At 66.5% G+C, this 27,565-nt stretch overlaps 2 protein-coding genes across 4 annotated transcripts; both read left to right on the top strand.

Moving 5' to 3' along the window:
• The first annotated feature begins 899 nt into the window (after nt 1–899).
• TAF1C (TATA-box binding protein associated factor, RNA polymerase I subunit C) lies at nt 900–14,372 on the top strand. Of its 3 annotated transcripts, XM_074953856.1 has the most exons (14): nt 900–977; nt 3,042–3,135; nt 3,526–3,635; nt 5,018–5,113; nt 5,591–5,661; nt 6,153–6,403; nt 6,872–6,997; nt 7,244–7,361; nt 7,937–8,008; nt 8,350–8,485; nt 8,593–8,721; nt 9,088–9,265; nt 12,470–12,607; nt 12,950–14,372. In XM_074953856.1, exons 4-14 carry the CDS (start codon nt 5,063–5,065, stop codon nt 14,200–14,202), a joined length of 2,523 nt encoding a protein of 840 aa, XP_074809957.1. In that variant the 5' UTR covers nt 900–977; nt 3,042–3,135; nt 3,526–3,635; nt 5,018–5,062; the 3' UTR covers nt 14,203–14,372. The 3 variants fall into 3 exon arrangements, with proteins under 3 accessions (XP_074809957.1, XP_074809958.1, XP_074809956.1); XM_074953857.1 differs by lacking the exon at nt 900–977 and having other exon boundaries at nt 3,042–3,069; XM_074953855.1 differs by lacking the exons at nt 900–977; nt 3,042–3,135; nt 7,937–8,008 and having other exon boundaries at nt 3,532–3,635.
• A 2,892-nt stretch (nt 14,373–17,264) lies between these two features.
• HINT2 (histidine triad nucleotide binding protein 2) lies at nt 17,265–27,256 on the top strand. Its single transcript, XM_074952192.1, has 5 exons — nt 17,265–17,345; nt 18,665–18,820; nt 19,917–20,021; nt 26,449–26,521; nt 27,080–27,256. Exons 1-5 carry the CDS (start codon nt 17,274–17,276, stop codon nt 27,169–27,171), a joined length of 498 nt encoding a protein of 165 aa, XP_074808293.1. The 5' UTR covers nt 17,265–17,273; the 3' UTR covers nt 27,172–27,256.
• The last annotated feature ends 309 nt before the right edge of the window (nt 27,257–27,565 follow it).

Below are 27,565 nucleotides of genomic sequence, written 5' to 3'. Positions count from 1 at the left end.
AGGGCTGCGACAGGGGGCTGTGGTGTTGGGGGGTGTGACGGTGCTGCCAGCTGAGGTCACTCAGTCAGGGAGATCTGCAAACAGAGCGGGGCAGACAAACCCCAACCGCTGGGGGATATTCCAATACTGGGATTTACCCAGCCAGCCCAAACCAGCTTCTCTAGCCCCTCCCTGGGTGCTCAGACGTCCACACAACGCAGTTCCCTTAAAGTACCAGCCTCCGGCCTCCACCCAGACACACACATCAAACAGAGGATGATAAACTCTGAAAATCTTATTTCATCATAGAAAAGAAAAAGTTCCCCTGACCCCAAAGGACCAAGCCCCAGGTCAAACGATGGGTGTGACTCCCTCCGGGATCGGATGGGCAGGATCCCCTGGGAGAATAACATGAGGGGGAAAGGAGTCCAGGAGAGCTGGCTGTATTTTAAAGAATCCTTATTGAGGTTACAGGGACAAACCATCCCGATGTGTCGAAAGAATAGTAAATATGGCAGGCGACCAGCTTGGCTTCACAGTGAAATCCTTGCTGCTCTTAAAAAAAAGACCCCCCCATCTCCCGCCCCCGGGAGCGACCCCCCCCATGCCCCCCCCCGATCTTCCCCTCCCTCCTCCCGGCCAGCGGACCCAGCAAGTCCGGGGAGCGCCTGACCCCGCCCGGCCCGGCCCGTCCTCGTGCCCGGCGCGGGGCTCCCCGCCGGCCGCCAGGGGGCGCCGTGGCGGGTCCCTGCCGGCCCCGGCGGCGCCGCTCTCGCTGCCCCCGCCGCTCCACGGTCCCCGCCGCCCGTCCGGCTCGCGCGCTGATTGGCGGAGCCGCGACTCGGGCCGCGAGCCCCCCCTGGCGGCGGCCCATGGCGTTCCCGGGCTCGCTCTTCCCTGCCGGCTGCCGCGCCGGGCCCCCGCGGGACCTGCCCCGCCCGGCGCCGCTCGCGGGCTGGGGCGGCTACGGGCAGGTGCAGGGGGCCGGCCCGAGCCAGGTGAGCGCGGCCCCCCCGGCCCCGGACTCCGACCCCCCGCCCCCCCTTCCGAGCCCCCCCCGGCCCCGGACTCCGCCCCCGGAGCCCCCCCCGGCTCCCCGCCCCCCCTTCCGAGCCCCCCCCGGCCCCGGACTCCGCCCCCGGAGCCCCCCCGGGCTCGGCGCCCCCCGCCCGGGCTCGGCGCCCCCGCCCCCCGAGCCCCCCCCGCCCCTTCCGAGCCCCCCCCCGGCTCCCCGTCCCCCCCCCGGGCTCGGCGCCCCCGCCCCTTCCGAGCCCCCCCCCACGGCCCCGGACTCCGCCCCCCGAGCCCCCCCGGCTCCCCGCCCCCCCCGGGCTCGGCGCCCCCCCCCTTCCGAGCCCCTCCCCGGCCCCGGACTCTGCCCCCCGAGCCCCCCCCCGTGCTCCGCGCCCCCGCCCCTTCCGAGCCCCCCCTCGGACTCCCCCTCCCGGACTCTGGCTCCCCCCCCCCCCGAGCCCCCTCCCGAGTGCCCCTCCGGACTCCGGCCCGAACCCTCCCCCGGGGGGCACCGGCAGGGCTGGGGGAGCGAGGGGCTGCGGGTCGGGAGTGGGGGCACCGGCAGGGCGGGGGGGGCAGGGCTGGGGAATGGGGGGCTGCGGGTTGGGAGTGGGGGCACCGGCAGGGCGGGGGGGGCAGGGCTGGGGAATGGGGGGCTGCGGGTTGGGAGTGGGGGCACCGGCAGGGCGGGGGGGGCAGGGCTGGGGAATGGGGGGCTGCGGGTTGGGAGTGGGGGCACCGGCAGGCGGGGGGGCAGGGCTGGGGAATGGGGGGCTGCGGGTCGGGAGTGGGGGCACCGGCAGGGCGGGGGGGGCAGGGCTGGGGAATGGGGGGCTGCGGGTTGGGAGTGGGGGCACCGGCAGGGCGGGGGGGGCAGGGCTGGGGAATGGGGGGCTGCGGGTTGGGAGTGGGGGCACCGGCAGGCGGGGGGGCAGGGCTGGGGAATGGGGGGCTGCGGGTCGGGAGTGGGGGCACCGGCAGGGCGGGGGGGGCAGGGCTGGGGAATGGGGGGCTGCGGGTTGGGAGTGGGGGCACCGGCAGGGCGGGGGGGGCAGGGCTGGGGAATGGGGGGCTGCGGGTCGGGAGTGGGGGCACCGGCAGGGCGGGGGGGGCAGGGCTGGGGAATGGGGGGCTGCGGGTCGGGAGTGGGGGCACCGGCAGGGCGGGGGGGGCAGGGCTGGGGAATGGGGGGCTGCGGGTTGGGAGTGGGGGCACCGGCAGGCGGGGGGGCAGGGCTGGGGAATGGGGGGCTGCGGGTCGGGAGTGGGGGCACCGGCAGGGCGGGGGGGGCAGGGCTGGGGAATGGGGGGCTGCGGGTTGGGAGTGGGGGCACCGGCAGGGCTGGGGGGGGGCAGGGCTGGGGAATGGGGGGCTGCGGGTTGGGAGTGGGGGCACCGGCAGGGCGGGGGGGGCAGGGCTGGGGAATGGGGGGCTGCGGGTTGGGAGTGGGGGCACCGGCAGGCGGGGGGGCAGGGCTGGGGAATGGGGGGCTGCGGGTCGGGAGTGGGGGCACCGGCAGGGCGGGGGGGGCAGGGCTGGGGAATGGGGGGCTGCGGGTTGGGAGTGGGGGCACCGGCAGGGCGGGGGGGGCAGGGCTGGGGAATGGGGGGCTGCGGGTTGGGAGTGGGGGCACCGGCAGGCGGGGGGGCAGGGCTGGGGAATGGGGGGCTGCGGGTCGGGAGTGGGGGCACCGGCAGGGCGGGGGGGGGCAGGGCTGGGGGAGCGAGGGGCTGTGGGTCGGGAGTGGGGGCACCGGCAGGGCTGGGGGGGGCAGGGCTGGGGGAGCGAGGGGCTGTGGGTCGGGAGTGGGGGCACCGGCAGGGCTGGGGGGGGCAGGGCTGGGGGAGCGAGGGGCTGCGGGTCGGGAGTGGGGGCACCGGCAGGAGGGGGGGCAGGTCTTGGGGAGCGGGGGGCACCAGCAGGGCTGTGTGCAGGTCCCGGCTGTGGGTCAGGGTGGAGCTGCCTTGGCCGGGCTGCGTGGGGGGAGCTCGGGGTGCGTCGTGCGGACTGGGGGGGCTGTATTAACCTGTCTGCGTTGTGTCCCTCAGCCCCAGGAGAGGTTTATTCCGCTTCGCAGTAAGAAGGGCGAGAGATGGGCCCCTGCCGAGGCGTGTGCCGTGCCGTTCCTGTCCCCCAACACGAGTGAGAGCCCCCCGGCCAGGCCCTGAGTAGAGGGGGGTTGGGGGCCCAGCTGGCCCCAAGCCCAGCACCACAGGACCATTTGTTAATTAGTGTCTGTGTGGGGTGGGATGGGGCCTGTGTCTTGAGTTTGCCCTGGGGCCTGTCCCTGGGGCCCCTGATCTCTTCCTCCCCGTAACCCCCTGAGGGCCTGGCAGAGCTGCTCATGCATGTCCGGAGGGTGGGGGAGGTAGCACTGGAAGGGCAGGGAGCTTCTCAGCCCTGCCCCCAGCCCACCCATGGGGGGGCGTACGCCTGGCCCCGCCCTGCCTCCCTCCCCCTCGCTGCCCAGGGTTGTGATGCATTCCCTTGCCCGCTGCGGTAACCGCCTGGCCCTGCCCTTCTCTCTTGCAGGCTGCCGTGTCCCCACGCTGACACCCCACGACATCCTCTACGTGGGGCAGATTCAAAGGAAGCACCAGGCCAGCAAGACTGGGGGGGCTGCCCTGGACTTCACAGGGCAGGTAATTCCTCAGGCGGCGGTGTGGCCAGGGGTCTCCCTGCGTCCCTGCTCCCTGGGCAGGTGGGGTCCCCGTGGGCTCGCTGGACCCGCTCGCTGTCTGAGCCCCGAGGAATCCATGGCAGGGCCCACGCCCCAGCTCTGCCCAGCCGGGCACTCCAGGGGGCTACCTCTGTCGGTTTGACGGCTCCCCAGGGCCTGTGCTGAGCCCCAGCTTGTAAACAGGCTCTAGGAGGATCCCTACTGTGGCCAGACCCCCCCCTCCCCGGGGCCACTCTTCCTCCAGGGTCAGCCAAGTGGCCTCGAGACTGAGCCCCTGAGCTCCAGCCTCCTGCTCCACCCCCGGAGCCCTGCCCATGAGTCCCGTTGAGCCAGGCAGGGACCGACGCCCCCCCCCGCTGGTTTCCAGCCCTTTCCAGCCGAGCAGGGTTTGTCAGGTGCCTGGAGCCTGGCCCTGGAGGCCTGTAGGGCAGCCCAGGGAAGCAAAGGGGAAGGCAGCTCAGTCTGGCCCCTGTCAGGGCCCCACCCCGCCAGCTGCTGTAGGATCCCCGTGCATCTGTCCCGGGTGAGAGCCGTGTCTCTCTCCATAGGCCCTGGCACCTTCCCCCTGTGCTCTCCCGCCCGGGCTTTGGGGAAAACCGCCCTCTTCTGGGTGGTTGGTTTCCAGGTGTGACGGTCCCGGCCCCTGGCGCTCTCCTGTCTGATCCTTCAGTGATATGCCCAAGAGCAGCTTTAACCCCTCTGTGCCCACTGGGGAGCAACCCCCTGGCAGGCCAGGCACTGCCAGGCGCAGGGTTCAGACAAATATCATGGAGGGCCCAGCATGCTCTGCTCCACAGACTGGCCCCATTGCATGCTGGGCCCTGTCATCTCTGTGCAGCAGGTCCCTAGTGGGGCTGGGTTGGGAGGTTCCCCATCCCCATTGACCTTGGTACTCCTGCGTCCAGTCCTCCCGGTCGTTCCCGTAGCGCCCCCCGCTGGTGCGGCAGGGCAGGGCTGTCGGAGATGCCAAGGCCAGAGGGGTCACTGCGCCCTGCCCCCCAGGAATCCCTGGCTGAGCGCGAGCGGAGCTGCTAGGAAACTAGCCCATCTGGATGTGCAAATGGCTGGCGGTGGAGAATCCCCCGGTTGCTTGCTCTGTGGTTAATCTCCTCGCCGTTAGAGGCCGACGCCCTATCACTTGTCTGGCTCCAGCTCCCAGCCCCCGGGTCGGGTCAGCCATCCTCTGCCCGGCTGCAGGGCCCAGCTCCGTACCCACGTGCTGCAGAGCTGGGGGCAGAGCCCAGGGACTGGGCCAAGGTCCCGCAGGGAGTCTGGCTGGGCCGGGCATGGAACGTAGTCCCCCCAGGTCAGGCCTGTCGCACTGACCCTGCCTCTCCCTGGCAGCTGGCTCACTTCTTCCTGGATCACCCCGAGGAGGCCTTCGGCGCCATGGGGCAACTTCTTCAGGAGCACTTCTCCCTGGGGGAGGCGCAGCTGCAGGTGAGCATCCCTCGCCGGTCCTCTGCTCCCCGCCGGGCCTGACCCAGAGCTGGGGAGGGGCAGCACCCACCTCGCTGCGTCTGCTCCTGACCCCAGCTGTGGGAATATCCCCCCCCCCCCCATTAGTGCTGTCATACCCGGGGGCCCCACTGTGCTGGGTGCTGTACGGACACAGAGCAGAGGCGCTGCCCAGCCCCCGGGGCTCATGCTCAGAGATGAGCTGCGGGAGCCAAGGAGACAGTGGGGCAGTACAGACAGCACGGCGGGCAGGACTCCTGCTGGCATGTGTGCCCTCCGCCCACCCCTCATGGCCTCTGCCCTCCTCAGCAGGCCCTCATACCCCTCCCGCCCCTCATGTGCCCTCCACTCATCCCATTCTCTCATTCCTTTCCCGCAGCGCGTGTAACCCCCAGTGCCCTGGTACCCCTCCCCCAGCGCGTGTGCCCTGACCTCGGCCTGTCCCCTCCCTCCCTGCAGAGCAAGGCGCAGGAAAACACCATCTCAGTGAAGACCCTGGTCCAGGAGCTTGGCCGGAGGGAGGACAGGTGGTGAGTGGTGCCCGGCCTAAGCAGGGGCCCTGCTCTCTCCCCTCTGCTTGGGGTGCCGTGAGCACAGCCGGGGGTGCAGAGCCAGGCGCGGTGCAGGGCCTCCAGGCACTGACTGTGTTGGGCAAGGACAGCACAGGCCCTGTGAGCCAGCACCCCGGCCAGCGCAGCAATCAGTGCTGCTCCTGCATGGCTCAGGGCGGCTGGGGAGACCCCACAGAAAGTCTGGACTGCTGGGGAGAGGCCGGGGGCTGTTCCCAGGGGCCTAGACTTCCCCTGCCTCTGGTGCCCAGCCCCAGTGGGGAAGGTTTGTCTGTTACACAGTCTGGGCGGGGGGGCTGCAGTCTGGGGGATAGGGTCAGTTTGTGGCACTAGGGAGGAGCTGTTTGGGGGCCCCTCCCTGCACATCTGTCCTGTGCAGCACCATCCCTGCTGCCAGGCTGGCTGGGGAGGGGTAGGGCTGAGCTGTCCCTGATGCCCGGCTGTCCCCCCAGTGACTGTCCCTGGCTCCAGCCCAGCCCACGGCTGCGCTGGTTCTCCTGCCTGTCCCGGGACTGGCTGTTCGAGGTGCCCCTGGGCCTGCTGGCCGAGTGCGTCCACGAGGAGCTGGCCCTGCAGTGGGCGAAGCTCCTGTTCGACGACGCCCCGACTGGGGGGGCACTGGCTTGGCTCCCCACTGAGGATGTGGCTCCTGCCCCCGGCGGCTGCTTGGTCTACCCAGGAGGGGAGGCCATGAACCTCCTCTGTATCCTTCTGCAGACAGGCCGGGCTGGCGGTGCTGGTGCAGGGCGCTGCCGAGTGTGGCCCCAGCCTGGGGGGTGGGTGGGGGAGGCAGAGCTCATTGCTAGGGGCATCAAGTCCCTGTTGCACCCCTGGGGATGGGGGGTTTGATGCCCAGGACCCGGCTGATCTGTCACTGGTGATGGGATGGGTGCGGCTGGGCTCCATTGCTGGGGAGGCTGGGGGCTGGCATGCGGGGGCTGTAAATTGTGCCTGGGCTAGGGGGCTTGCTAGGCTTGGGGGGGGCTGACTGTTGTCCCCGGGCTGGGGGCTGAGCTGGGCTGGGGGCTGGGCTGGGGGCTGAGCGTTGTCTCCATGCTGGGAGATTTGCTGGGCCAGGGCCTGGCTGTTGTCCCCGGACTGGGGCTGACCCTCTGGCGTGGGGCCAGCAATGGCCCCTGCAGTCGGTGCGTGGCCCTTGACACGGTGCCAGGTTTCCAGGAGGTGGCTCTGGAGCAGGTGGCTGGTGCCCTGCAGCCCCGCGCCCACGGCTGCCACGCGCAGTTCGAGCTCAGTGGCCGGGTCCGCCAGGTGGCCACCGCGCAGGTGGCCGGGGAAGGTGAGTGGGGCCCCGGGGAGGTGCCAGGCCCAGCTCCTGGCTCTGCCACCGGATGCTTGTGGCCCTGGAGGAGGGCCAATCCTCTGGGTGTACGGGGCAGGGAACAGCCTCCTGGGGGGGGGTGGGGTTGGCCGAGGTGCTGAGCTCACCTGCTCCTGTCCTGGGGTCCCCGTCCCCTGTGGGCCTGGCCCCGGTCGGCAGCCATTGCCCCCAGGGCTTACTGCGGCGTCTCCTCCCCACATGTAGCCCTCATTGGCGTTCGCTCGGATCATCACTGTGGTGCCTGGCGGCTCCGGGCTGGCACCGCCCCTGCCCCGCTCCAGGTCATTCGCACTGACGCGCCCGCTTCCTGCCTCACCGTCAGGTACGTGCCTGGGCTGGCCCGGCTGGAGGAGCCGGGAGCCCAGAGGGGCGGAGGGTGATGCTCCCTGCGGACCCCGGGCTGGAGGGCACCTCGCCACCCCCTGCCCTGGGTGGGAGCTGACCCCAGGAATGCAGAAGGCGCTGTCCGTTTGCTTCTGCGGTGCAGGGGAAGAAAGGGGCCTGTCTGCTTTCCTCGGGGCCCCAGATCAGCCACTTTGCACCCGTGGCTGGTGCTCGGTTCCCCTCTGCTGGGTTCATGTCCCCCTGCCGCGTGGAGCTCCCTTCCTGGGGCTTTCCCCTGCAGCCCCTGCCCCGGTCCAGGCTGGGCTCAGGGACCCCCGTTCGTCCCAGAGCACCAGTGCGCACGACTCTCCGCCATGGTAACGCCGGGTGTGCTGCGCTGCTGGTCCGTCCCTCCCACCACAGTGCAGCGTGGGAGGTGGAGTGAGTTTGTCGGGCCGGACACAGCAATGAACCCTTTGCCAGTGGAGGCCTTTAAACCGGGTTTGCTGGGCCCGTCCGTCCTGTGCCCGAGGGGGGGTCTGCCCCGCACTGACGCTCTGCCCTTCCCCACAGCCCCCACCTCCCCGGGGAGCTGTCCGTCTGCACCCTCAGCGGGGCCGTGTACCTCTGGAACGTCGAGACTGGGTAAGGGGGGCCAAGGGCTGGGGCCCTGGGAAGGGGGAGGCAGTGCAGGCACCTGGGGGCGGCTGTGGCTCTTCCTAACCACTATGAAGCCTGGTGCTGGGAGCTGCCTATCGCCCTTGCCCGCAAACAGCCAGGGACCGGCCCAGGCAGGGAGCCCAATGCCCTGCATTGTCCCGCGCCCAGGTGAGGTGCTGATCCCTCTGCCCAGTGTCCTCCCCTCCTTTTCCCCCCACACCGGCCCAGGCAGTGACCCCTGCTTCCCTCCGCCCTTGAGCTGGCCCAGCGGTGATCTCCACACTCCCCACCCGCTGCCGGCCCAGCGGTAATTCCTGTGTCCCCAGGCTGCAGCGACTGCGCCAGGACCCCGAGACGGCGTTCTTCCGAGAGGCATCCCCGTGGCGCTGGAGCGAGTTCACCGCCCACCCGCGGGTGCTGAGCTGCGCTGACCGCACTGGCCTGCAGTGCCTCGACGTGCGGGTAAGGCTGCCCGGGTGCAGTGAAGGGGGAGGGCAGGGCTGGGGCTCGCCGGGGCAGGGGGCCGCCCTCCCTTGGTGCTCACGTGCCCTGGTCTCTTCTGGCTCCAGGCTCCCGCCAGTCGCCAGTTTGATCTGTTCAAGGTGGGAGGAGAAGCTGAGTGCCAGAGTGGAGAGCGAGTGATGCTGCCCATGTACCTGGGCAGGGCCCACCCCTGCCAGCACCTCGTCGCCACGCAGGTGAGTGCCCGGGCGGCTGGGTGGGCGACGCTCCGGCCCCTCAGTGCTGGTGGGGAGGATCCTGCAGAGCCCGTTCCAACCTGCGGCTTGGTGCCCAGCTGCTGGGCCCATCAGCTCCCCGCGGCGCCGACTCGGTTCCCAGGGGCGGCTCCAGGGGCCTGCCTGGCTGGGCAGCTTGGCCGGTGACGGTGAAAAGCTGCTGCATGGCCGTGAGCTTGACGGGGATGGGGCTGGGCCGTGCCTGTGGGGGGAGCTGGCACTGCCCCCCGGTGCCCTGCCCCCCAGGTTACCGGCGGGGCGGGGAGCGGAGCAGCCCCGGGGCTCTCTGGGGCGTTCTCACTGCCCCCCCGGGACCCTGCCCCCCAGTTCTCGGTGTATGTGGTGGACGAGCGCTTCCCCCTGGTGCCGATGCTGCGTTGGGAGCACATGCTGGAGGCCCCGCCCATCTTCGCCCATCTCAGCCCGGGCCAGTCCCAGGAGAGGAGCCACAAGGTGCTGCTGGGCACCCACCGCACGCAGGAGCTGCTGCTGCTGCAGTACACGGGTGAGCGGGGGCGGGGGGCTGCTGCAGTACGCGGGGGCGGGGTGCATGGGGGGGCTGCGAGCTGCTCCTGCTGCAGTCCCTGGCTCGGGGGCGCTGTTTCCTGCAGGGAGGGGTCATGCTGGGGGATGGTATAGGGCAGAGGTCACCAAACTGGGGCGTGCCCCCCTAGGGGGGTGCAGAGGAATGCTTGGGGGGCCCAGTGAGCCCAGGCCAGCCCCCACGGGGGGGGGGGGGGAGGAAAGGAACACCACCCAGCCCCATTCATAGAATCATAGAATCATAGAATATCAGGGTTGGAAGGGACCCCAGAAGGTCATCTAGTCCAACCCCCTGCTCGAAGCAGGACCAATTCCCAGTTAAATCATCCCAGCCAGGGCTTTGTCAAGCCTGACCTTAAAAACCTCTAAGGAAGGAGATTCTACCACCTCCCTAGGTAACGCATTCCAGTGTTTCACCACCCTCTTAGTGAAAAAGTTTTTCCTAATATCCAATCTAAACCTCCCCCATTGCAACTTGAGACCATTACTCCTCGTTCTGTCATCTGCTACCATTGAGAACAGTCTAGAGCCATCCTCTTTGGAACCCCCTTTCAGGTAGTTGAAAGCAGCTATCAAATCCCCCCTCATTCTAAACAATCCCAGCTCCCTCAGCCTCTCTTCATAAGTCATGTGCTCTAGACCCCTAATCATTTTTGTTGCCCTTCGCTGGACTCTCTCCAATTTATCCACATCCTTCTTGTAGTGTGGGGCCCAAAACTGGACACAGTACTCCAGATGAGGCCTCACCAGTGTCGAATAGAGGGGAACGATCACATCCCTCGATCTGCTCGCTATGCCCCTACTTATACATCCCAAAATGCCATTGGCCTTCTTGGCAACAAGGGCACACTGTTGACTCATATCCAGCTTCTCGTCCACTGTCACCCCTAGGTCCTTTTCCGCAGAACTGCTGCCTAGCCATTCGGTCCCTAGTCTGTAGCGGTGCATTGGATTCTTCCATCCTAAGTGCAGGACCCTGCACTTATCCTTATTGAACCTCATCAGATTTCTTTTGGCCCAATCCTCCAATTTGTCTAGGTCCTTCTGTATCCTATCCCTCCCCTCCAGCGTATCTACCACTCCTCCCAGTTTAGTATCATCTGCAAATTTGCTGAGAGTGCAATCCACACCATCCTCCAGATCATTTATGAAGATATTGAACAAAACCGGCCCCAGGACCGACCCCTGGGGCACTCCACTTGACACCGGCTGCCAACTAGACATGGAGCCATTTATCACTACCCGTTGAGCCCGACAGTCTAGCCAGCTTTCTACCCACCTTATAGTGCATTCATCCAGCCCATACTTCTTTAACTTGCTGACAAGAATACTGTGGGAGACCGTGTCAAAAGCTTTGCTAAAGTCAAGAAACAATACATCCACTGCTTTCCCTTCATCCACAGAACCAGTAATCTCATCATAAAAGGCGATTAGATTAGTCAGGCATGACCTTCCCTTGGTGAATCCATGCTGACTGTTCCTGATCACTTTCCTCTCATGTAAGTGCTTCAGGATTGATTCTTTGAGGACCTGCTCCATGATTTTTCCAGGGACTGAGGTGAGGCTGACTGGCCTGTAGTTCCCAGGATCCTCCTCCTTCCCTTTTTTAAAGACTGGCACTACATTAGCCTTTTTCCAGTCATCCGGGACTTCCCCGGTTCGCCACGAGTTTTCAAAGATAATGGCCAAGGGCTCTGCAATCACAGCCGCCAATTCCTTCAGCACTCTCGGATGTAACTCGTCCGGCCCCATGGACTTGTGCACGTCCAGCTTTTCTAAATAGTCCCTAACCACCTCTATCTCCACAGAGGGCTGGCCATCTCTTCCCCATTCTGTGATGCCCAGCGCAGCAGTCTGGGAGCTGACCTTGTTAGTGAAAACAGAGGCAAAAAAAGCATTGAGTACATTAGCTTTTTCCACATCCTCTGTCACTAGGTTGCCTCCCTCATTCAGTAAGGGGCCCACACTTTCCTTGGCTTTCTTCTTGTTGCCAACATACCTGAAGAAACCCTTCTTGTTACTCTTGACATCTCTTGCTAGCTGCAGCTCCAGGTGCGATTTGGCCCTCCTTATATCTTTCCTACATGCCTGAGCAATATTTTTATACTCTTCCCTGGTCATATGTCCAACCTTCCACTTCTTGTAAGCTTCTTTTTTATGTTTAAGATCCGCTAGGATTTCACCATTAAGCCAAGCTGGTCGCTTGCCATGTTTACTATTCTTTCGACTCATCGGGATGGTTTGTCCCTGTAACCTCAACAGGGATTCCTTGAAATACAGCCAGCTCTCCTGGACTCCCTTCCCCTTCATGATAGTCCCCCAGGGGATCCTACCCATCCGTTCCCTGAGGGAGTCGAAGTCTGCTTTCCTGAAGTCCAGGGTCCGTATTCTGCTGCTCTCCTTTCTTCCCTGCGTCAGGATCCTGAACTCAACCAACTCATGGTCACTGCCTCCCAGATTCCCATCCACTTTTGCTTCCCCCACTAATTCTACCCGGTTTGTGAGCAGCAGGTCAAGAAAAGCGCCTCCCCTAGCACTTGCGCCAGAAAATTGTCCCCTACGCTTTCCAAAAACTTCCTGGATTGTCTATGCACCGCTGTATTGCTCTCCCAGCAGATATCAGGAAAATTAAAGTCACCCATGAGAATCAGGGCATGCGATCTAGTAGCTTCCGTGAGTTGCCGGAAGAAAGCCTCATCCACCTCATCCCCCTGGTCCGGTGGTGGTCTATAGCAGACTCCCACCACTACATCACTCTTGTTGCTCACACTTCTAAACTTAATCCAGAGACACTCAGGTTTTTCCACAGTTTCGTACCGGAGCTCTGAGCAGTCATACTGCTCCCTTACATACAGTGCTACTCCCTGTATGCCAGTGCATTCCTGGCTCCGGGAGGGGGAGGGTGTGACCCTGAAAAGTTTGGGGACTTCTGGTGTAGAGGGTTCTCTGGGGCGTGTGTACATGTCAGTATGGGGGTTCCCCAGAGCCAGGGTGCCCCTCCCCCAGCCACATGGTGCTCTGTCAAGGAGGGGCTGAGTTACAGCCATGAGTGGGGCAGTGCGGGGGGGGGGCGGGTTTGGGAGGGATCTGGGAGGTCCAAGTGGGGGGGCAGTGTGGGGTGGGGGGCGAGCGCCTGCACAGCTTTTCACACTCCCCTCTCCCCCAGGTGGCAGCCATTCGGCCTGCCAGCTCGCAGGGCCCCCCCGGCGGCTCCATCCCATCTACCAGGGTCTGCAGCACCTCCCTGCGCAGGTGACCCCCCAGCAGGGCCTGCTGTGCCAGAGGCTGACCGTACCCGCAGCTGGTAGGTGGCTGGGGCGAGGAGAGGGGTGCTGGGGGTGGGGGTGGCCTGGCATGGAATACCCCGTGTCCCAGCAGTCCCAGGCCCACATCGCTGGGGTGCAGCCAAAAGGAGGGGCCCTGGCTCTGACCTACCTGTGCCTCCGACGGGGGGGCTCCAGAGAGCTGGGAGGGGTGGGACAAAGATCTCGCCCGCTCTCTGGGGTGGGGCTGTGTGGGCCCAGTGGGGGTCTCCCCTAGCTCTGTGTGGGGCCTGGGGGGGGTCTCCCCTAGCCCTTTGTGCGGCCTATGGGGGGCTCAGCCCCCCGCTGCTGCGCTCAGCCCCCTCACCTCCCTTTCCCCGCAGGCGTGACGGCCGCCCACGCCGGACAGGGGCTGCTGGAGTCCTTGCTGGTTTTCCAGCTCTCCGAGGCCGGGGACCTGTTCTACCAAACCCTGCTGCACGAGCCGCCGGCGGAGAGCGAGTCGTCGGCAGCCCCCGCCTCGCCCCCGTCCCTGCCAGCTCCTGCTGCGGCCGGCCAGCCCTCGCCCACATGGGGCGCCTCCATGGGCTCGGGCGGTGAGGAGAGCGGCCGCCTGCCTCCCCTGCCAGGGACCGTCTCCGAGGGCACCGCCGATGCCAGGCAGGCAGCAGCCCCGGAGGAAGCCAGGCCCAGCGTGGGCCCCAGCCCGGCAGCTGCTGCCCGCTACGGCTGCTGGCTGAAGGCTCTCATCAGGGACTGGAGCCGGCTGCCAGAGCAGAGCCAGCCCCAGGCCCCCCCCACCATCAGCCAGCGGCGCCTCTTCACCCATGGGGAGCTGAGCCAGCCGGCCGGGGACGGCGCCCCCTACTGCCGAGCCCGCCAGCTGCTGCGCCAGGCCATGCGGGAGCGGGGCTGCCTGGCGCCCTGGGCCCTGGGGCCACCCCCCGCCCTGCTGGCCATGCCGCACCCCGTGGAGCCTGGGGCCTGGCCCGACGACCTGAGCAAGCGGCTGACGGCGTCGTGGGCGGGCGGCTGGGGCGAGTGGTGGGAGGAGAAGCTGGGCGTGACCAGGGCCCACAAGCTGCACGTGCTGCGGGACCGGAGACGGCGCTGGAAGCAAGCGCGGAGCCGCCGCAGCCTGTCGGGCAGCTTCACCTCCTCCATCACCTACCAGTCCGACCTCAGTGACTTCTCCGCCGGCAGCCAGCCCCCCAGCCAGGCCCGCGAGGAGCAGCGGCCCCCAGCCCCCATGTGCCACCAGGACCTTTCCCCACCGCGGGCAGGACGGGGGGCCCTGCCCCCAGCCCCGGGGCAGTTCTGGCCGGCCTCCCCGCTGGACAGCAGCTCCCAGCGCAGCGGGCAGGGCGCCCAGGAGGCCTGGGGCAGCCAGGATGTGGAGGACTCCTCCCAGCTGCTCTCGTCCCAGACCCTGAGCTCGCGGGGCATCCCCAAGGAGCGCAGGAAAACCCTGCGGGACTACCTGGCCCTCTTCACCGAGCCCGCCCCGGAGCCGCTGTCTGAGCTGCCTGCGAGCCAGGCCTCCAGCCTGGGCAGCCAGCACTGGGGCCCCTCCTCCCAGAGCCAGCGCTCCACCATGTCGCAGCCCCGCCGCAAACGGCCCCGCATGGGCTTCTGAGACCCACAGCGGGGGGTGCTGGGGGTGTTGTCTGGATGGCCGGAGGTCTTAGGGGACGCGGAGTGCTGGGACGGTGTTTGCTGAGCCACGGCCTGGCGCCCTGGGGCTGTTGGCCGGTGCAGATAACTCAATAAACAGGGAAAGGCAGCACCTGGCCATTGTCTGCGCCATGGGGATGAAGCCCGCCTGTGGGGTTTTCTAGAGCAGTCCTGACCCCCAGCACATGGCAGGAGGGGCCTGGGGCCTGTCAGCCGCTGTGGTTTCTCGGGCACCAGGCAAGGTGGGCGGAACGCCGGCATTGCCTGCTGCTGCCATGCGCAGGGGTGGGGGGGAAGCCGACCTGGAGGTGGCAGGGAACTGGGGCCGTGGGTTGTTCCACTCCAGGGTCCCTGCTCTGGCTGCCCCTTCCAGCCGGCCCCACGCTGCGGCTGGGAGCGAGGCAGGGAGAGCCAGAGCCGAGCTAGTGTGTGACTGGCCCGCTGCCTCCACAGGGCTCGCCGGGGGCGGCGCTGGGCCCTGGGGTCAGCGCTGGGGGAGCTGGGCGCCGGGGGGGGCGGGCGCCGGCGCCAGGGGCGGGGGTCGGCGTTGGGCGCCGAGGACTGTCATGCTGCTGCTCAGGGCACGGAGAGCCCAGGCCTGTGGGTGTAGCTGGGGCGGGGTGTTGGCACACACCTCACCAATATCAGCGGTGAAACACCTGTGTCCTGAGAGCTGCTCCCCCTAAACCTCTAGGGTCCCGGGAGCAGTGGGGGCTCCCAGCCCTTTCCACAGGGGCTGGGGAACTGACCCTGGGCACACAGGAAAACCAGCAATGAGATTGCTTCTGAGAAACATGCGGCATGTAGTTGCCCTGCGGAACTCACTGCCACTGGATAGCCCCTCGTACCTTCACCCTGCCTCAGTGAGGGGGCAGCCCTGCGGCTGTGGCTGTGGGAAAGGCCCCTTGGGGCAGGATATTCTAGTATTGCCCCTTGAGGGCTTTCCTGTCCCTTATTCTGCGGGAGCAGCAGCGAGCCCTGGGCCCCGTCAGAGACGGCCGCCTGAGCTACATGGGCCTCTGGGCTGAGGGTTTTCTAACAGATGCTAGAGAGAGAGATGGGCTCTGGCCCCTGTCTGTTGGTCCTGGAGGGGGTGGGGGGGCTCTTCCTGGGTCCGTCCCACCCTGTGCACTGGGCAGATACTTGAGCTCTCCACTGCCCCCCTCTGTAGTGAGCAAGCCCTGCTGAGTGACAGCTCTGTGGGGCAGGACCTGCCCCTCACCCCCCTAGCCCTGAAAAGCAGAGCGCCCAGGAGTCCTGGATGGAGCTTGGGGTGCTTCATGGCCGCCTCCAACAGCCCCCCAAGCTGCAGGGCCCCCAGCCAACGCCCAGCGGCAAGGGAAGGCAGCAGAAGCGTGCACAGAGACGACTACCGGGATACGAGAGATCTAGCAAAGCCTGAGCGGCGTGGAGCCAGGGATGAGAGAAGTGACCTTTACCCCTTCCCCTAACATGGCCAGCGGTCACCCCAGCAAAGTAACGGGCAGCAGGTTTCAAACACACAGGGACGTGTTTCCTCCCACAACCCAGCCAGTGTAAGCGGGTTCAAAAAGGAACGAAAGCCCCTGCAGGGCAGGTGCCCCATTGGCTCTTCGCCGGGATGGCCGGACGCAGCCCCGTGCTCTGGGTGTCCCTAAGCCTCTGGCTGCCCGAAGCTGGGGCTGGATGAGGGGAGGATCGCTCGATAATTGCCCTGGTCTGTGCCTTCCCTCTGGGGCACTCGGCAGCGGCCCTGTTGGCAGACAGGCTAGGGGCATGGGGCTGGTGGAGTGCACGATCGGTGGGGCGGAAGTGAGCTGAAGGGGGAGGTTATTTTCACTCTTGGGAGGTTTTTGTGGGGTTATGGGATGCCAATGCCCGCGCTGCCGCTGTACCCGGGGTCTGGATGCTGGGCTGTCGCTATCTGCAGCTGCTGGTGGCTAATTTCCCGGCTCTTTGCCCGCTGTTCCTTGGGCCCCGGAGACAGGAGCTGTCACTCTGGGCTGCACCGAGGGCCTGCATGTGGAAGCTGCCTGGCCACGTGCCCCCCACATGGAGCGGCTGTGGTGGGCTCAGGAAATTTGGTGATGTTCACTGCGGGGGAGTTACTGGCGGTGCACATGCCCTGGCACCCCTCCATGTTCAGCAGCAACCCCATCAGCTGGAGCGGGCCCCCCCAGCGGGGCTGAGCCCTCCCTGGCTTCCCGCGGCGCTGCAGGCCTCTCGTGGGCCTCCAGACACTGCCCCGCCGGCATCCGCTGCCGCCCCAGGGTGCCCCCCACGTCCTGCATGCCCCGCTCTGGGCCCCACCCCTGCCAGGGTGATCGCTGCCAACCCCTGGGACTGGCCAGTGAGCTCCAGAGCGCCCGCCTGAGCCGCCCCAGCACCAAGGGCCCGCATGGCGCGCACCAGCTCGGGGGTGCACGATCGTGGGTGGAGACACGACAAACCAGGGTGAGTCACTCCCTGGGCCACCTGCCCAGCACCAAAGGGCTGCAGCGCACGGCGCTGCCCACCCCTGGGAGCCACCCTCCGGCCTCAGAGCCCCCAGCCCCAGGGAGAAGCGTGAACACGGCCCCGAAACCCGTTAGACACGGAATGGCCCATAGCGTGAGCTGCTGCTGCACCAGCGCGTGTGTGCGCACGAATAGCCCTGCACCAACGTGTGCGCACGACTGCCGGGCACCAACGTGTGCGCACGAACAGCCCTGCACCAACGTGTGCACACGACAGCCGGGCACCAACGTGTGCGCACGAACAGCCCTGCACCAATGTGTGCGCACGACTGCTGGGCACCAACGTGTGCCCACACAGGAACGTGCACGTGCATTCGTGCACTTTGCACACGCGCACGTCCCGCTTGCCTTTATGTGAGGGAGGGACCCGTCACTGGCACCAGCTGGGAAACTGAGGCACGCCCCCGCCCGCCCCGGATCCAGAGGGCGGGACACGGGCCCTCCAGGGGCCGGGGAGTGGCAGGGCCGGCGGCCAATGGGGAGTGAGCCCCGCCCCCGCGGCCGGGCGGGCCAATGGGCGGCGCGGAGCGGGCTCAGCATGGCGGCCGCGGCGCTGCGCGGGGCCCGGGGCTTGGCCCGCGGCTGGGGGCCGGGGGCCCGCTGGGGACAGGTACCGCCGGGGACCCAGGAGTCCGGCCCCGCCCCCCGGCTCGCGGGGCTTGGCCCATGCGCGGAAGGGGCGGGACCCGGACTCCTGGGTCCTGTCCCGGCTGTGGGGTGGCTGGGAGCCGGGACTCCTGGGTCCTGTCCCTGCTGTGGGGTGGATGGGGGGGCTGGGAGCCGGGACTCCTGGGTCCTGTCTCGGCTGTGGGGTGGATGGGGGTGGGGCTGGGAGCCGGGACTCCTGGGTCCTGTCCCTGCTGTGGGGTGGATGGGGGGGCTGGGAGCCGGGACTCCTGGGTCCTGTCCCTGCTGTGGGGTGGATGGGGGGGCTGGGAGCCGGGACTCCTGGGTCCTGTCCCTGCTGTGGGGTGGATGGGGGGGCTGGGAGCCGGGACTCCTGGGTCCTGTCTCGGCTGTGGGGTGGATGGGGGTGGGGCTGGGAGCCGGGACTCCTGGGTCCTGTCCCTGCTGTGGGGTGGATGGGGGTGGGGCTGGGAGCCGGGACTCCTGGGTCCTGTCCCTGCTGTGGGGTGGATGGGGGGCTGGGAGCCCGGTGCCTGGGGCGATGGCCTCGCGCCCGCAGCCCTGCACCGTGTGGTCACCGCGGAGCACCAAGCCGGCCAAGGCGCCCCCCGAACCCGCGGCCCCCGGGGCGGGGCAGGGCTCCAGCTCGGCTCGGTGCTGCCGGGTGGACGCTCCCCGCGGCGAGGGAAGGGGGTTCTCCGGCTGCGTGGTGGGGCAGCGGCTCGCTGGGTGCACGAGCTCTTGGCTCGGGCGAGCCGAGGGCCGGGCTCAGCCCCCAGCGATGGCCCAGGCCTGGGCCTGCTCCCCGAGCTCCTGCCAGGGTCCGCTCCCCCCGGGCTGGGTCGCGCTGGGGGGCTGCTGCTCGCGTCTCCCAGCTCCGGTCCAGCAGAGCCTGCAGCTCCGAGCCCTCCGGGCTGCTCGGGGCAGCTGGCGAGCGGCTGTGGCAGGGCCCCGTCTGCCCTCCCGCGGCCCGTTAGGTTTGGCCTGTGCAGGACGTGCCCTCGGCTACGTGCCGCTCACCGAGCAGGGCCCCGCCGTGCTCCCACCCCGGGCACAGCTCAGTGCGGAGCAGCCCCCGGGGGCGCCGACGGGGCGGGATCCTGGGGGCTGTGCTGCTGCCCGCAGCCCCGTCTCGCTCGCCGTGGGGTGGCCCGTGCACGAGAGGCTGGAGAGCCGGGTGGGAGGCGAGGGGCTGGGCCCTCCACAGCTGTGTCTGTGGGGCTGCGCTGTTCCCAGGGTGTGCAGGGCAGGGGGTACACCCGGCAGTGCCCAGGCCCCTGAGCTGATGCCCCTCTGCCCCAGAGATGCTACGTGGCCGCCGGGGGGCAGGACGGGGAGGTGCAGAAGGCTCAGCGGGCAGCTGAGGCCAGAGAGGGACCAGGCCAGCAGCCCCCGACCATCTTCAGCAAGATCATCGACCGCACCATCCGGGCCGACATCCTCTACGAAGACGACAAGGTGACGCCCTCCGCCTCATTCGGGGGGATGCGGGTCCCTCGTGGGGGGTTCCCCGCAGCCCCACTCCAGCTTCCTGCAGCTCTGCTGGGAACGTCCCGACCTGCCCTGGAGCCGGGTGCCCTCTCCCCTCCCCAGAACAAGGCTTGTTGGCCTGCCCCCTGCTGAGCCCGCTGTGGTTGTGGGGGTCAGGGGGAGATGGGACCATTGTCCCTAGCCTGCCAGGCTCCCCCCGGGGTTGTTCTCCCACCTTGCTCCATGCGGGAGTCGGAGGGATGGGTCTCTGTCCTGCCATCTCTCCCCATCCCCCCCAGGCTCCTAGATCGAGTGCTGGCAGCTGCCCCCAGCTGCCGTGGGGCTGGGCCTGAGCTGGGGGCCACGCTGCTCCCTGCCCTGGGCACGCCCTGCCGAGGGCTTGCCCGCTTGGCTCCCAGCATGGTGGGTGGGGCTGAGGGGAGGATGCTGCGGCTGGGAGCCATCTGCGTGGGGCTGGGAGCTTGGCTCCCTCGGAGCCTTTGGGCCAGGAAGGGGTGAAGCAGGGACAAGCCCAGGTCTCTGCCATGTGGGGCACAGGGGGCTCTGAGCCTTGCCCTGCTCCTGGAGCGGCCTCCGCCAGCCCCTGCACACCTTGGCCCTGGCTAGGGCAGGGGGACTCCAACTGGGCCCTCCCCTCTGCTGGGAACGGGCTGCCAGGGGCAGGGAAGTCAGCCTGGCTGGGCTGGGTGACGGCTGAGGGGTGAGTGCCCCTGAGAGATGGGGTGCCCCCCGTTTCCCAGAGCCCCCCAGAGCTCGCCTGTGTGCACCCCCTCCCAGAGCTCCCTGGCCCAGCCCCCTCGCGTCCCTGCAGTCCTGGGTTTAGCTTCACAGAGCACTTGGCACGGTCCCCAACCCAGTGGGCTGTGAGCACGGCTGGGGGTGATGGGACCCCTGGAGGCCTTGGGGAGAGGGGGGAGGGCTATGACCCTGCAGGGAATGTGTCAGTGGTCCCGTGGGGGGCAGGGGAGGGGCCAGTGACCCCGCAGTCCCAGCCCTGGCTGAGCTGGTGCCTGCCCCGCGGTGGGTGCCCCTGGCAGCAGCGCTCACGGTGCTCTCCCCGCAGTGCCTCGCCTTCCGGGATGTGGCCCCGCAGGCCCCCGTGCATTTCCTGGTGATCCCCAAGCGCCCCATCCCGAGGCTGAGCCACGCGGCAGCGGGGGACACAGAGGTGAGCAGAGCGACTGGACAGGGCCCCCTTCCCCGGGGTGCCTCTGCCCCTGCTCGGGGGCTGGGCTGGGGTGGGGAGAGCGGCCCAGGGAACAGCGAGGGTCATGGGGAGCAGAGGGACTGGGCACAGTGTCACGGAGTGTGGGGGAGTCCAGGCCCTGCACCCCTCTTCCTGGGATTCACTGAGACTCTCAGCCAGCCAGTAAAACAGAAGGTTTATTGGACAACAGGAACACAGTCCAAAACAGAGCTTGTGGGTACACCCAGGACCCCTCAGTGAAGTCCTTCTGGGGGAGCAGGGAGCTTAGACCCCAGCCCTGGGGTTCCCTGTGTTCCTCCACCCAGCCCCAAACTGAAAAACTAAACCCACCCAGCAGGTTCCCTGCTGCAGCCTCCGTCCACATTCCTGGGCAGAGGTGTCACCTCCCCCTCCCCCTCCTGGCTCAGGTGACAGGCTCTCAGGTCTCCCGTCCCCAGGGCACATTCCCAGGTCAACACTCCCCCCTCCCTGCTGCGTCACATCGTCACATCTCTCCCCCCTTCGAGACTGAACTGAGCGGGGTCACTGTGACCAGTGACCTGGGGAAGTTCGGGGCCCCCTCTCCGGGACAGCGCATCCGCTATCAGGTTGGCACTTCCCTTCACATGGACCACGTCCATGTCGTAATCCTGCAGGAGCAGGCTCCACCTCAGGAGCTTGGCGTTGGCTCCTTTCATCTGGTGCAGCCAGGTCAGGGGAGAGTGGTCGGTGTAGACGGTGAAGTGTCGCCCGAAGAGATAGGGCTCTAGTTTCTTGAGGGCCCACACCATGGCCAGGCACTCCTTCTCGATGGCCGCGTAGTGTTGCTCCCGGGGTAGCAACTTCTTGCTCAGGTACACGATGGGGTGTCTCTCCCCCTTTTCATCCTCCTGCATTAACACCGCCCCCAGTCCCGTGTCGGAGGCGTCGGTGAACACCACAAAGGGCTTGTCAAAGTCTGGGTTTGCTAGAACTGGGCCACTGACCAGAGCCTCCTTCAGCGCCCAGAAAGCCTCCTGGCACTGCTCGGTCCAGACCACCTTGTCTGGCTTCCCCTTCTTGCATAGCTCAGTGATGGGGGTGGCTATGGCGCTAAAGTGGGGCACAAATCTTCGGTAGTATCCTGCCATCCCAATAAAGGCTTGGACCTGCTTTTTGGTGTGGGGAGCGGGCCAGTCTCTGATCACCTCCACCTTGGCCGGTTCCGGCTTTAGGCGGCCGCTCCCCACCCGATGGCCCAGGTAAGATACTTCAGCCATCCCCACCTTGCACTTCTCCGCTTTGACAGTCAGCCCAGCCCCCTGGAGTCGGTCCAGCACTTGTCTAACCTGGGACACGTGGTCCTCCCAGGTCTGGCTAAAGACACAGATGTCGTCAATATACGCCACGGCAAAACTCTCCATCCCCCTCAGGAGCTGGTCCACCAGGCGCTGGAAGGTGGCCGGCGCTCCCTTGAGGCCGAAAGGCAGGGTCAGAAACTCATAGAGCCCCAGAGGGGTGATAAAGGCCGATTTCAGCCGGGCATCTGCATCCAGCGGCACTTGCCAATAGCCCTTTGTAAGGTCCATGGTGGTAAGGTACCGAGCTCCTCCCAGCTTGTCTAGGAGCTCGTCCGGCCTGGGCATGGGGTAGGCATCCGATACAGTGATGGCATTGAGCTTCCGATAGTCCACACAGAACCGGACTGACCCATCCTTTTTGGGGACCAGCACCACCGGCGAGGCCCAAGGGCTGGCCGATGGCTGGATCACCCCCAAAGCCAGCATGTCCCGGACCTCTCTTTCCAGGTCCTGAGCAGTTTTCCCTGTGACTCGGAAGGGGGAGCATCTTATCGGTGGGTGCGACCCTGTCTGCACCCGGTGGACAGTCAGATTAGTGCGTCCAGGCTGGTTGGAAAACAGCTGTCGGTACGGATGCAGCACCCCCCTGACCTCAGCTTGCTGGGCAGGGGTGAGCTGATCCGAGAGGGGGATTGTTTCCAGGGGGGAACCAGCTCTGGTCCCAGGGAATAGATCTACTAAAGGGTCATCTCCCTGCTCCTCCCACTGACCACACACAGCTAACACCACATTCCCCCTGGCATAATATGGCTTCATCATATTCACATGGTACACCCGGCGGTGGTGGGCCCGGTTCGACAGCTCCACCACATAGTTTACCTCATTGAGCTGCTTGACGACCTTGAACGGGCCCTCCCAGGCGGCCTGTAGTTTGTTCTTTCTCACGGGGATGAGAACCATCACCGGATCCCCGGTGGCGTAGGCACGGGCCCGCGCCGTGCGGTCATACCAGACCTTCTGCTTCCTCTGGGCTCTGGCCAGATTCTCCCTGGCCAGGCCCATGAGTTCAGCCAGTCTCTCTCGGAAGGTCAGGACATACTCCACCACTGACTCTCCATCGGGAGTGGCCTTCCCCTCCCACTCGTCTCTCATCAGGTCCAGGGGGCCCCTCACCCTCCTTCCATATAACAGTTCGAAAGGCGAAAATCCGGTAGACTCCTGGGGCACCTCCCTGTACGCGAACAGCAGGTGAGGTAAGTACTTGTCCCAATCCTGCGGGTGCTGGTTCATAAAGGTTTTCAGCATCATCTTTAGCGTCCCGTTAAACCTCTCCACCAGCCCATTGGACTGGGGGTGATACGCTGAGGCCCAGTCATGCCGGACCCCACATTTCTCCCACAAGCACCGGAGCAGGGCCGACATGAAGTTGGAGCCTTGGTCTGTCAAGACTTCCCTGGGGAACCCCACTCGGCTGAAAATGGTCAGGAGCGCATCTGCCACGGTGTCTGCTTCAATGGAAGCTAAGGGCACTGCCTCGGGGTAGCGGGTGGCGAAATCTACCACCACCAGAATGTATTTCTTCCCCGACCGGGTCGTCTTGCTGAGAGGCCCCACGATGTCCATGGCCACCTTCTGGAAAGGCTCCTCTATGATGGGCAAAGGTCTCAACGCCGCTTTCCCCTTGTCCCGGGCCTTCCCCACCCTCTGACAGGGGTCACAGGATCGGCAATACTGCCGGACGGTGGTAAAGACCCCGGGCCAGTAAAAGTTCTGTAGCAACCTCTGCCGGGTGCGCCGGATTCCCTGGTGCCCTGCGAGGGGGATGTCATGGGCCAGGGACAGGAGCTTGCGGCGGTACTTCTGGGGGACCACCAGCTGCCTCCTGATCCCACAGGACTCCCCTTCCCCTGGGGGAGCCCATTCTCGGTACAGGAACCCCTTCTCCCACAGGAACCTCTCCTGGCAGCCTCTCCTCATGGTCCGTCCCTCACTGAGGTCGGCCAGGTCCCTGAGCTTCTGCAAGGAGGGATCTTTCCTCAACTCGGCCTGGAAGTCAGCGGCTGGGGAAGGGATGGGGCCCGGTTCCCCCTCCGTGGCCAGGTCTGAGGCCGCAGCCTCTCTGAGCCGTGCCCCTCGGCGCTCCCTCCCCACCCGAGTAGGGTCTCGCGCCTCCAGTGTGGTACCCTCCCCAAGGTCGGGGCGCAGTGCCCCTCACCGGCTCTGGCTACGGGTCACAACCAGGGCGGTCTGGGGGTCGCTTGGCCAGTCCTCTAGGTCTCCCCCCATCAAAACTTCAGTGGGCAAATGGTGGTGTACCCCCACATCCTTGGGGCCCTCCTTGGTCCCCCATTTCAGGTGTACCCTTGCCACGGGCACCTTAAATGGGGTCCCGCCCACCCCCGTCAGGGTCAGGTAGGTGTTGGGCACCACCCGATCTGGGGCCACCACCTCGGGCCGGGCCAGCGTCACCTCCGCGCCCGTATCCCAGTATCCATTGACCTTCCTCCCATCCACCTCCAGGGGAACAAGGCACTCTCTCCGGAGGGACAGCCCCGCACCCACCCTGTAAACCGAGCACCCTGAGTCCAGAGCCTCCAGCCCTCTGGCGGGGCTGGCTGGGGGTACTCTTCCCTCCTGAGCAGGTGGCAAACTGGTAGCCCCCCTTTCCTGGGTCGCCTGCCCCTCGTCCAGCTGAGTCCCTACCTAGTTAACCCTGGGTAGGTTGGGTCTGCTCAGTTTGTCCCGGAGCCCGGGGCACTGGGCCCGTACGTGGCCTCTCTGGCCACAGTGATAGCAGCTCAGGTCACGTTGGTCCCCTCGAACGGGTCGGAGGGGCCCGACACCAGGCGTTCCCCTTTGGAGGGGGTTCTCCCTATTTCCCCGCTGGGAGGCCCCATGGTGACTCTCTCTCTGCATCGGGGGGGGCCTGTTCTTTTGGGACTCCTCCTGGCTACCCCCTGACCGACTGTTCACAAACTCGTCGGCCAGCTGCCCTGCATGCTGGGGGTTCGCGAGCTTTTTGTCCACCAGCCACAGCCTCAGGTCGGAAGGGCACTGTTCATACAGGTGCTCCAGTACGAACAGGTCAAGCAGGTCCTCTTTAGTTTGGGCCCCCGCTGTCCACTTGCGGGCATATCCCTGCATCCTGTTGACCAGTTGTAGGTAGGTGACCTCAGGCGTTTTACGCTGACTCCGGAACCTTCTCCGGTACATCTCGGGGGTCAGCCCAAACTCACGGAGCAGGGCCTGTTTGAACAGTTCATAGTCCCCTGCCTCTGCCCCTGTCATCCGGCTGTAGACCTCCACGGCTTTGGGGTCCAGTAAGGGGGTGAGGAACTGGAGCCTGTCTGCAGGGTCAACCCTGTGCAGCTCGCAGGCATTCTCAAAGGCCGTCAGGAAGCTATCTATGTCCTCCCCCTCCTTCCGCTGGGCCAGGAAGCACTTATCAAAGCTCCTTGCAGTCTTGGGTCCCCCCTCACTCACCGCAGCCGGGGCCCCACTGCTCCTCAGCCTGGCCAGCTCCAGTTCATGCTGTCTTTGTTTCTCCTTCTCCTGCTGCTCATGTTGACGTTCCCTCTCCTTCTCCTGACGTTCCCTCTCCTTCTCCTGACGCTCCCTCTCCTTCTCCTGACGCTCATGTTGACGTTGTTTTTCATGATCCTCCAGCTCCCTCATTTTCCTCTCCCTCTCCCATTCCAGCCGCATCCGCTCCAGGGATGGGGAGCTCCGCTGGGAGGATCCCCTGCTGGCTGCTGGGGTCAGGGGGCCCTCGGTATTCGCTGGGCTTCCCACAACCCCTCCCCCAGGCATAGGTAGGAAGGGTCTCGGGGTGTCCTGGGCAGCAGTCTGACCCCTCCCAGCCTGGTCAGGCCCCAGGGCCCACGCTGCGTCCGCCGGGCGGCTTCCCTCAGGGACAGGGATCGGGTCATCCAAGCAATCCCTCTCCTCCAGCTGGGCAATCAGCTGTTCCTTGGTGGACCTCCCGACGCGCAGCCCCTTCTGCCTGCACAGCTCCACCAGGTCGCTCTTAAGGTGTTTAGCGTACATCTCCCGGCTGGCCACTCGCAGGCCGGGCAGCTGTCCACGGTTTCCAGGAAAAGCCCCTAGTGTGCCAGTCCTTCTTGAGGTCACCACCTCTTTGCCAGGGTCGAGCTGCAGACTCCTCCGCCCCTGGGACCGCTCGCTGCAATCCCCCGGGGGACCCTGTTACTGCAAAAGTCCTTCTCTCTGGTCACACACTCCCAGGGGTTAACCGCCCCCTGAAACCGTCTCTCTCTGAATCTTCAGCACGCCTGGTCCCCGTCAATCCCCCTTCGTTTTACTGTTCCCCAGTCACTTACTGCAGGAAGCGCCGTTCACGGGGTGCAGTAGATCCCACCGCTGCCACCAGTTGTCACGGAGTGTGAGGGAGTCCAGGCCCTGCACCCCTCTTCCTGGGATCCACTGAGACTCTCAGCCAGCCAGTAAAACAGAAGGTTTATTGGACAACAGGAACACAGTCCAAAACAGAGCTTGTGGGTACACCCAGGACCCCTCAGTGAAGTCCTTCTGGGGGAGCAGGGAGCTTAGACCCCAGCCCTGGGGTTCCCTGTGTTCCTCCACCCAGCCCCAAACTGAAAAACTAAACCCACCCAGCAGGTTCCCTGCTGCAGCCTCCATCCACATTCCTGGGCAGAGGTGTCACCTCCCCCTCCCCCTCCTGGCTCAGGTGACAGGCTCTCAGGTCTCCCGTCCCCAGGGCACATTCCCAGGTCAACACTCCCCCCTCCCTGCTGCGTCACATCGTCACACACAGGAAGGGGGCGGGTCAGCTCCATGTGCTGGCTGGAGGGGGTGCTGGCCCCAGAACCACGGGGCAGGGGGGCGTTGGCTCCAGCCCTGGTACGGACTGGCTCTGACCTTGGCGGGATGCCCTCCATCAAGAGCCCAGCTGCCCCCTGCCTGGCTGTCGGTGAGGCCTTGGGGTCCCCCTGGGGCTGGGTGTGAAGGTGGGTCCTCTGGGTCACCTGGGGGATGTTCAGGGATGCAGTGCTCTAGGTCCCCAGGGAGGGGTTCTGGGGGTGCTGTATGTGCTGCCCCCGCCCTGGGTCCCACTTCTCCCCTGAACCTGCCCCTCTGCTCGCGCCCAGCTCCTGGGGCACCTGCTGGTGGTGGCCAGTCAGACGGCGAAGGTGGAGGGGCTGGAGGATGGCTACCGAGTGGGTGAGTTGCTGGGACCCCCCGCGCTGGGGAGCGCCCAGCTGCCTGCCCTGTCCTTGGTTTTCCCTGGCGCTCACCAGCGTTGCCTGCCGCCAGCCCAGCTGTGACCCTGCCCCAGACGTGTGTGAGCGCTGGTGCCCCCCAGCACTTCCCTGCGTCGCTGCCCTGGAGTGGGGCCCTGCACGCGCCTCCCCGTGGCCTCAGCACGTGTTGTACCCCCCACCGCTGCCCTGGCATCCCTGCTCTGGGTGGGGGCTGGCCCCACCCCACCTATAGAGAGCCGACCCCACCCTCTCGCCACGCCCGCAGGGGGCTGGCCCCGCCCTCTTGTGCCACCCCACGTGCCCTGCCTGCAGGGGGCCGGCCCCACCCCACTCACCCTGCCCCGCCCATAGGGAGCCAGCCCCATCCCCTCACTCTGCCCCACCCATAGGGGCTGGCCCTGCCCTCTTGCCATGCTCTCATGCCACCCCACACGCCCCGCCCACAGGGGGCCAGCCCCGCCCCACTTGATCCCCCTGCAGGGGCCTAGCTCGCTCACCCCGTTTCTCTGCCTTTCAGTGATCAACGACGGGAAGCAGGGGGCTCAGTCCGTCTACCACCTGCACTTGCACGTGCTGGGCGGGCGTCAGATGGGCTGGCCCCCGGGCTGAGCTGAAGCTGGAGTGGCGGGAGCAGTGGACGCGGCACCAGCCCTGCTGGGCAAACCCGCTCCTCAATTAAAGCACTGTGAGAGGGCCCATGTGATCGCTCGCCCTGTCTGTCCCGGTGCCCGTCCCCCGGCTGTCTGCGGCTCACGCTGGGCAGGGGGGTCGGCCTCCTGCCCCACAGGAAGGGGCTGCGCTGGGGGAGGGGAGCACCCGATGCCCAGGGCAGAGGAGTGAGGGGAGGGGAGGAGGTAATGTGTGATGCCCAGGCCGGGGAGGGCAGGGACTGTGCGATGCCCAGGGTTAGGGGGAGGGGGAGTGTGTGATGCGCGGGCCGGGGGGAGAATGGGGGGGGGACTGTGTGATACCCGGCAGGGGAGGGGGGGCGTGTGATGCGCGA

This window comes from Natator depressus, chromosome 5 (genome assembly GCF_965152275.1).
Source record: "Natator depressus isolate rNatDep1 chromosome 5, rNatDep2.hap1, whole genome shotgun sequence".
NCBI classification, from domain to species: domain Eukaryota; kingdom Metazoa; phylum Chordata; order Testudines; family Cheloniidae; genus Natator; species Natator depressus.
Note: the sequence above shows the minus strand (reverse complement) of the source record. Positions and strands in the feature narration are given on the sequence as shown.